This window comes from Lagenorhynchus albirostris, chromosome 11 (genome assembly GCF_949774975.1).
Source record: "Lagenorhynchus albirostris chromosome 11, mLagAlb1.1, whole genome shotgun sequence".
NCBI lineage: Eukaryota > Metazoa > Chordata > Mammalia > Artiodactyla > Delphinidae > Lagenorhynchus > Lagenorhynchus albirostris.
This window is the reverse complement of record NC_083105.1, coordinates 10,312,787-10,321,634: the sequence shown is the minus strand read 5'-3', so window position 1 is coordinate 10,321,634 and position 8,848 is coordinate 10,312,787. Positions and strand designations below refer to the sequence as shown.

Sequence of the window (8,848 nt, the reverse complement as noted above, 5' to 3'; positions counted from 1 at the left end):
TAAACAGCCCCGCCCAGGGAGGAAAATTCCCCGATTGAAGAGTAATCTTTCCAGCCTTTCACATTGAGGTCAGATTTTCTACAGCCAAGTAAAAAATATTCTCCTCGTGTTCCAAAAGGCACTGAGAAGCAGGGAGAGAAGTAGCTTCCTCAACCCCCGCCTGCGGGCCTGAAGCACAACGCTGTGTCTCATCCTAGGCCCCAAACTCCCTGTAATTCAACCCAATCTGCTAGCCCAATGGGGTGTTCTGTGGTCTGTGGGTCAGGGAAATCGAGGTGTGTTTTTCTCTAGCTGTATGACCTTTGATGACTTATTTCGCTTCTTGCAGCCTCGGTTTACCCATGTGTACAACTAAGGTACTCTAAGGGCGTAGGTGTGACAAGCACTGGGAACCTGAGGGGCTGCAAGCTTTAACACGCAGAGTGAAAGTTTACCCAGCGCACCTGACAGCGGTGAGGAGGATTTCTGCGCGGCTGGGTACGGAGGGATGGCGGGGCTGGGAGAAGGCTGCTCCTGTCGAAGGTGCAGGATCTGAGAGCTGGGGAAGGGCCAAACCACACGGTTTGGGTTGGTCCACAGGCCTTTCTCCCCTCACAGGTTGGGGCCCAGGATCCTGATCCAGAGACGCTGCGCTCAGGCTGGCAGAAAGGGCAGCAGGAAGCTGTCAGGGGGACGAGTGGAGGTTGGCTGGGCTGGGAATTGCCCCCACCCACGCTGCATTCCTGAGTGCCCCCGTCAGCCAGGCCAGGCCCCAGGAAGGCATGCGGCGGTGGTAGGAAGGTGCCAGGTGTCTGGCGCATGCCCACTGCCCCACAGGCCCTGCTCCAGGCCTCCTTACCCCTGGGGGAAGGCGCCTTGGGTCCCAGGGCGGAGGGTGGGCCCAGGGAGGCAGGAAGATAGCCTGCCTGAGGACCCTGGGAAATCTCTTCCAACCCCTGGGAGACACCTGCAGGAATGGGGCTGCCAGAGTATGGGCCCCCCTATCTGGTTGACCAAACTGGGTACGAGCTATCAATCCACTGTGCACGTCAGCCCTGTGGGGTGTTGAGGAGGGTGGACCCCTAGTGACCAAGGCTGCCACCATGTCCCACTGGCCAGGGGAGGGGGAGACACTTTGTCCAACAGGGGCCTGGACCCCAACTTCAGTCTCTGGCAATGGGAATCGCCCCATCACCTACACCTACACCCGGAAGGAAGGGGGTTTCCTAGGACACCCTTGTCCACAACCACTAAACTCACCCCCAAACACATACAAGGGAGCCGAAGAAGAGGAAGGAAAAAGCCTTACCCACAGGCAGAGATTTCAATACAATCTATATTATCTCATATATATTTCTTTCTCACTGTATTTGCTCACTTCTGTCACGCATTTAAAATGTCACAGAGACCAAAATAGAGCGGCTTTCTGGTGGAACTCATGGCAGTCACACACGAGATACAAAACTAGGGGACTCTGTCTTCTCATACATCATACAATTAATTTTTCAAGTATTTTTTATGTACAAAGAGCTACTCTATTGGGGAAAAAAATTAACAAAAAAATAAAAAATAAAAAGACAAGGCAGATTACACATCCTAGGATGGAGGGGTGGAGTGGTCGGGCACGCGTTCCCAGCCCCCAGCCCCCCAGGGGCTGCTAGCTCCCTGCCACGGAGCCCTGCATCCACCATGCCAGCGGGCAGGTAGCAGGGTAGGCAAAGACCAGTGGGGCAGGGAGTCAGCAGCACACTTTGGCCTGGAAGGAGAATCAGAGAAACAGATTCATGAAAGCAGATGGTGGGGGCGGACAGAGGTCCTCCTGGGACGGGCTGCCTCCTGCGTAGCCTGCCGCCACTGGCCAGGCCCACCAGGGGCCTGAGAGCTGGTCTCCGGTACCAGACATGCAGGCCTCTGCGCCTGCCACCTGCAGAGCTGGCTTGGTCACTGAAGGAGGCCGGGGGACACTACTGTGATGGAACCCCCCTCCCGACCTCGGCACAGTTCAGTCCAAGAGTGGCCAGAAGGAGAGATGCCACAGCGAAGTTCTGCGCCCACAGGGCAAGGCCCTTCTCCCCCGCTCTGCCCCCTCCTCCAGGCTGTTGCAGCCCAAACCCATGTGCTCTCTGGGTTTCAAGTGACAGAACACTCTGCCTGTATGAACGTGCATTGTGTCCCATCACAAGGCTCTTCCGAAGACAGTGGCCAGTGTAAGCCCGGCCTGCCTGGGGGCTGTGGCCCCGGGAGGCTCCATGATATGGGCGTGGAGGTGGGGGAGGGGGAGGGGACTGGTGGTCCTGGCCACCCGAGGCCTGTCCAAGGGCGCTTGGCCCAGCACTGCAGGATCCTCTGAGCGCCAGCAGCTTAACAGGGGGCCCCCAGGGAGTGTCTGGGACAGGCTGAGGGCCCAGTGAGGGGGAGCTTTCATATGTGACTAAGGCACAGAAGAGATGGGCCTTGGGGCCAGATGAGGCAGGACACCGGGCCCTGTTTGGATACGGGGCCAGAGAGAGGAGTCTCCCATCTCCTGGCTCCCCGCCACATGCCCCATCCCTCCCTCCTCCCTCCCGGAGGACGGTGCTCCTCTGGAAGCTGGAAGCTGGTCTGAAATGCGGAGACCAGACCCTCCCCAGGAAACAGGAGGGAGCAGCCCCAGGGAGAGAGACCAGGATCCAGCAGAGGTGCTGACTGCTCAGCCTGGGAAGGAGGGGTGGGAACCCCTGACCCTTTGAATAGCTGGGAAGCAAGGGCTCTACCCAAAATGCTCTCAAGAGGAAAGACCGCAAGTGGGAGGGCAGTGTGGGCGGCTGGCTGTCTTCAGCAGGCCAGGAGGAAGGGGCACGAGGCAGGCAGAGGTGCAGCCACAGAGAGATCACTCAGGAGCCCAGATGCACCTGAGCACCCTTCTGAGGCGGGACCCACGGCTCTTGGTGTCTGGCTCTGACCCCTGCAGCATGCCAGCTAGGCCTGGGTCAGGAGGAAGGTCCACAGAGAGCATCCGTTCCCTCCTCCCTCCTCCTGCCCAGGGTGAGGCTAATCTAGCATCAGACAGGGGGACAGGGGAGGGAGCAGGCGGGAGGGAGAGCCCGGGTCAGAGTATTGCACGGTGTTTGGGGGAGGGGCTGAGAAGGCTGCAGCCGCTGGTCCACAACACAAGCGTCTGGGCCTGGGCACGGCTGGTCCCAACATGCTGCCGCCAAAGGACGAGCTGCAGGGGCATGGGAGTTGCTCCCACTGTCCTGTGCCCGTCGTCCAGGCAGTAGAGCCTTGGCCTTGTATAAACATTCCTGAAGGCTCCTGGGTGAGCCTGGGCCATCCTCTGGGCAGACAGCATCTGGCTGTTCCTCTTGAAGCGATATGTGTTTCTGGTCCAATAAATTAAAGGGCACTGCCGAAGCTGTGGCAGCCTGCCTCCCAGCCTGGATGTGAGGCTGGAGGCGGGGCACACCCTGCCCTGGGCCAAGGTCCCAGTCCTTCCCCGCCAGCAGCCGCACCTAGAACTCGTCATCAGAGCTGAGCAGGAGAGTCTTCTCGTTGTCCCGGGTGCCAGTGAGGCTGTGGGAGCGTGAGAGGCCGTGGGCACCCCCGCGCCAGGTGGGCCCGGGTTCCAGGGTGGACTGCTGCGTGTACTGCTGGTAGGCGGGCGAGAAGTTGTGGATGGCATCCTGCACGATGTCGTGCGGGTTCATGGTCTCCTTGAGGCTGCTGGAGATGCTCTTCATGGGGGCGCAGCGGCCTGCAGGGCGGGAGGTGGGGGTGAGGGGTCTGGGCAGCGGGAGGCAAGGCAGCCTGGCCCCCTGCCCCTGGTCCCGGGACCAAAACCCCTGCCCCAAGGCTGTGTCATCTAACCAACCCCTCCTGGGACAGAGAATGGGGTCCCGGACATGAGAAGGGACAAGCAAAGAAATGGCTCCTTTGGCGGGGTGCAGAGTGGAGCGCACCCCCGGGGAGAAGGTAAGCAGCCACTTGGGAAAGTCTGGCAGGCGGGAAGGGAGCTGGGGCGGAGACTGGCGTGCTGCAGGCGCGAGCCCGAGCACCCTGGGGAGGCCAAGACAAGCTCCGCGCCAACTGGAGACAGGGAGTGGAGGGGAGGGGCCCAGGCTCCACGGCACTGGCCCAGGCCCCGCTCGCCTTCGGGGTGCTCCCCTTCACTCTAGGGAGTGGACCAGGGACCCGCTCCATCAGGACAGGCCGACAGGGGCCTGGACCCACAGCGGAGCAGGCATCTTGGCTCTTGACAGGACAGGGGCCACCTGCCTTGAGGTGCTTCCTCGTAATTCCCTAACAATTAATCCCCAAGGGCTCTGGGGGGGCAGAAATGGCCCAGGCCCCCAAACCGAGATGGAAGGGGTGAGCCCGACTCTGGTCCCAGGTCTTGAGACTCAAACTTGCATGCTCTTTTCCCCTTCACGCTCTCTGCCACGGAACAGAACTAACTCCCCAATTCCCCACTAACAGGCACGTGCCCCCAGACAGTGCAGGGCATGTTCCAGGACAATGGGAGACCAGGACGGAAACAGGAAAGCTCTACGGAGGGCACCCCTTGGAGGCGAGTGCTCTGGGCTCTGCCGCCCAGGGGTGCCTGGGGGGGAGGAGGCGGGGACACAGCGAAGGAGCTTGGGAGACACACATGCTGGTGACAGGGACCAGGACTGACGTGCAGGACAGACGTGCAGACTGAGAGCAGAACCTACCGTAAGGGCCGTATGTCGGCACTGCCCGCGGCCAAACCCGGGGCAAAAGCGGGGCCGGGGGAGGGGGAGAGGAGCCAGAGAAACAGAGAAGACAAGAGACAGCTGAGTGAACGCCTCGTGCCCACCACCAGGCCGGCACCGCACCACGCACCCCGCCCGCCCTGCCCCAGGCCCTGCCCGCACCCAGGCAGCCCGCTGCCCCCTGGGGGCCTGGGGGGCGTGTCCACCTAGGAGACTCCTCCTTCGAGGCTCACGCTTTCTTCTGGTGGGGGACAAAGAGTGGACCCCCAGAACGCTGGTCGGAGTTCCACCTCCGCACTGAAGTAGGGACCGCCCACCCCACTTCTCAGGCTTAGCTAGAACTGCTGAGCCCGTGTCGCCTGCTTTACAAACCTCACAACACTCCACAGACGGGACATGGAGGCGGGGGCAGGTGACGTGTACTGACCACACCACGGCTTTGCACCCAACCCTGACGGGCTGAGAGGGGCCGGGCGCCGCGGTTAGTGGGTGGACAACCGGCCTGGGACCAGCACAGTGGTGGACAAGGGCTCTCAGCACCTTGGCTGGGCTGGGCTGGGCTGGCATCCCCGCTACAGGTGGATGCCTGACAACGCTGTTTCTGGCCGGAGCTGGATGTGTCTGGGGGCGGTGGACGGGAAGACAGCCCAGGCAACCGCGGAGAGCCTCTGCAGGGCCACTAGTGCAGAAGCGCCACCTTGAACCATGGTAAACCTCAAGGGTGTAGAAAGGGTTCTTGGCCATGGCCTCAGACTCCTGGCATAAGGGTGAATTTCCCAAGGGCAGAGGGTGTCAGGACCAGGTCGAAGGGACATCGCCCTCAACACTGGGAGGGTGTCAGCCAGCAGGTGGGATACCGGCCGGCAGCGGTGAGCCCTGGCCAGTACAGCGCCCAGCGCTAAGTGTAGAATGCAAACCGGAAAAAGTACCTAGAGTGCCCAGGCAGCAAGTGTCAGGTGCCCGAGTCGCGGGGCCTGGAGGGTGAGTCAGTCCACATGCTTCCAGCGGCCTCGGGTATCTTAAGGCCTCTCCCCAACCAGGGAAAGAACAAGGAAGGTAGGGCGAGAGGTGGGGGGCCCGAGGAGCCCTGCACAGGCCAGGCCAGGACAGTGTTTCTACACTCCTCTCAGCACGCGCTCCCGGGGCCCGAGGTGGGCACAGGTGGTGGGCCTGGGCACCCAGCCCCACAGGCAGGGAGCTGGCAGCAGCCAAACCCCGGGGTGGATGTGTTAGACCAGGAGGCTTCCTCCTCCCCAGGCCCCGGCCCCCCACGGGGTGAGTCAGTTCAGGCATCCCGAGCCTCCTCTTCCTCCGCCCCCATGAGCATCCCCTCTCTCCCAGCAGCAGCCAGAGGTAGCCCCCAGCCCCTGATTCTCCAGCCAGCAAGTTAGAATCACCTGGGGATCTGTCAGCACATCCTGCCAGGCCCAAACCCAGGCCAATTATGCAGAAGCTCCGAGGGTGGGGCCTGGACAGCATGGACTTCTAAGACTCTCCAGGGCACCTTAATATACAACCGGGCTTGCCAACTGCTGTTCTAACAAAGCGAAGATTAGCAGGTGTAAAAAGAAAGCTGTTAAAAACTATTACCATCTGAGTCTGTTTCTTAGAAGGGATCAGGTTAAAAAAAAAAAAAAAAGAGCTTTAGAGACAAGGGAATTACAGGACAAAATGGATAACAGTGTTCGATGTCAGGAACCCTCAGGAACTTGCTTATTCTCGGGGCTCTGTCCTGACCTTCCCATGGGGATATTGTGCTATATCGTCTCCATACTCCAGATCTGCTGCAAGAGACAGGTGGGTGTAGCTTCCAGGACCAGTCCCTGACCCTGACACCTTGTGACAGGGGACAGGGGAGCCTGGACCTCTGTGGCCCCTTTCCTACACCTGGGATCCCTGACCTGACCCATCAACACCTGAAGGACCCTGGGAGGCAGGAGGGGCCCTGGGGCGGGGCCGGGAAGCACCCTTCCTACTGGGGGGGTCGACTCCAAGACCCTGGCTCATACCTTGTGCATCCAGCCTCTTGTCAGCGTAGACCTTGTAGGTGAAGGCGTGCCGCAGGGCCAAAGCTGCAAAGAACATCTCCACGCAGATGATGAAGTCCTGGTAGCCAGCAGCCACGGTGCCCTCACCCACCGACACGCGGGCCGAGTGGATCTTGGGGATGGCCCCGCACTTCTCCAGGATGGCCAGGAGCATGCCTGGAAGGGGAGGTGTGGAAGGGGAGGCATGGGCGTCTGGTCCCAGACTGGACCCCCTTCCCCAGCTCCCTTCCTCCTTATAGCCCCCCAAATGCCACACTCCCCAGGGAGGCTGGAAGCAGGGTCCACGGTTACTCCTGTTGGGCAGGGATGCTGACACAGGCCAAGGCCTCAGGGAAACCACACTCCCCAGGTCCTGGCTGGACACCACCTGGATTGGATCCCCCTGTCCAGGAAGCAGTCCCGCCCACGGTCATGGCTCCTGTGAAAGGCCCCTGAGGGCCCAGACATCACATCCCACAGGTGCTCAGTGGACAGAGGTCCCTTTGAGCTCCAGGCCAGGATCGCCTAGGGACAGCCCCATGGCCTGGGCCCTCGGGGCACTGGGGACAGTGGGCAGGAGGAAGAGGACAAGGCTTAGGGGACAGAGGGGCACAGGCCAGCCTCACAGGGGCTGGGAGGAGGCTCACCTTGCCAGAAGGAGAGAAAGATGACAGACTTGACCATGAAGAACTTGAGGACGGGGCTGTAAGGGCTGAGCAGCTCCCGAGTGGCAAAGTAGAAGAGGAAGAGGGCGTAGAGGGCCAGGCTGACAGAGATGTTGTAGATGATGGTCACGTAGAGGTAGCCACTGGTGACGCTGTGGGAACAGGGAGCATTCTCTGGCTTGAACTGACCCTTCTGCGGGACAAGGGGCCTCCTTCCCCCCTTTGCCCTGCCCACATGCCACTCTGCACAGCTCTCAGCAATGCTCCCCGAGCCATCAAAGGGAGGGGACGGGTGATCAAAGCGGTCCAAACACTGCGGGGAGTGCAAGGGTGAGCACCTGCAGGACAGGCCAGCCCTGCCACCTGCAGCTCCGGTGCCCACGCTCCTGGTGGAGGACTCCAGGTGTCCTCGGGGGCGGGGCCTCAGACTGATGGCCAGAGGGACACGAAGCTCAGCTTTTTTTTTTGGCATCTTTATTGGGGTATAATTGCTTTACAATGGTGTGCTAGTTTCTGCTTTATAACAAAGTGAATCAGCTATACATATACATATGTTCCCATATGTTTTCCCTCCGAAGCTCAGCTTTGCTCTTTGCGCTTGAGCCAGGGGACGTCCCCGGTGAGCCTCTGTTTGCTCACCGGCCCTTGGGGGCTGTCGTGTAGGGTACAGGGAGTGTGTCTGAAGTGCGTGCAAGCTCAGGGCCACGTGGGCCACGTGGTCACTTTCACTAACCCCCCGCAGTCTTGTGTGCGTGTCAATTCACACAGGAGAGGAGACTCGAGACGGGCCGCTCAGGGCCCTGGCCCTCTCGCCCCCTGCCCTGGGATGGTCACTGTCCCTTCTTGCTCTCCCCGGCCCCCGCCCAGCACCACTCTGCAGCCTGAAGGTGACAGACGCTGAGCGCTCACTCTGGTGCCAGAGGCGGGGCCGAGTGCGATGGTACCACTGCCAGGCTCCGGCCCCACGATTCAGGGGTGCGGCAGGCGGGAGCAAGGCCGGGGTCAGGCTTGGCCTCCACTCAGAGGATGGACACGGGGGTGGGGCAATCGGAGGCCAGGGCACGAGCCTCGGGGCAGGGCCGCCCACTCCTCCCCACACGCGCCGTGGGGGGACCCGCTGCTTACTCAAAGTCACCGTCTCGGTACTTGCCGAAGGCCTGGAGGACCACGGTGCTGACAGCCATGAGCGGCTTCACCACGCAGAACTGCAGGGTGGCCTGTTGCAGAGAGAAGGTCAAGAGTCAAGGATAAGCACAGAAACCACGGAAGCAGCAGCTCCTCTGGCCAGCTGGGCCTGGGCTGGATGCCAGGGGATGGGGCGGCCCAACCTCTTGCCCCTGGGGGAACTGCTGTCAGGAGGGGAAGGCAAAACACACGAGACAGTAACAGGGCGATGCAGCTGCGTGAGAAGACAGGATGGCGTGAAGGAAGAATGGCGGAGACGCAGGAGACAGAGATTCCACCA

At 61.0% G+C, this 8,848-nt stretch overlaps 1 protein-coding gene across 5 annotated transcripts in view; it reads right to left on the bottom strand.

Annotated features, from left to right (window-relative positions):
• Window positions 1–1,297: 1,297 nt before the first annotated feature.
• TMEM184B (transmembrane protein 184B) overlaps window positions 1,298–8,848 on the bottom strand; it is a 49,629-nt gene continuing 42,078 nt past the window's right edge. For 4 of the 5 annotated variants that reach the window (XM_060164862.1, XM_060164861.1, XM_060164863.1 and 1 more), the window contains exons 6-10: window positions 8,509–8,600; window positions 7,366–7,535; window positions 6,701–6,895; window positions 4,671–4,691; window positions 1,298–3,712 (exon numbers count right to left, since the gene is read on the bottom strand). In XM_060164862.1, the coding sequence (XP_060020845.1) occupies window positions 3,471–3,712; window positions 4,671–4,691; window positions 6,701–6,895; window positions 7,366–7,535; window positions 8,509–8,600 (720 nt within the window). In that variant the 3' untranslated portion in view covers window positions 1,298–3,470. The remainder of the gene's footprint in view (window positions 3,713–4,670; window positions 4,692–6,700; window positions 6,896–7,365; window positions 7,536–8,508; window positions 8,601–8,848) is intronic. The other variant, XM_060164864.1, reaches the window with a different exon arrangement.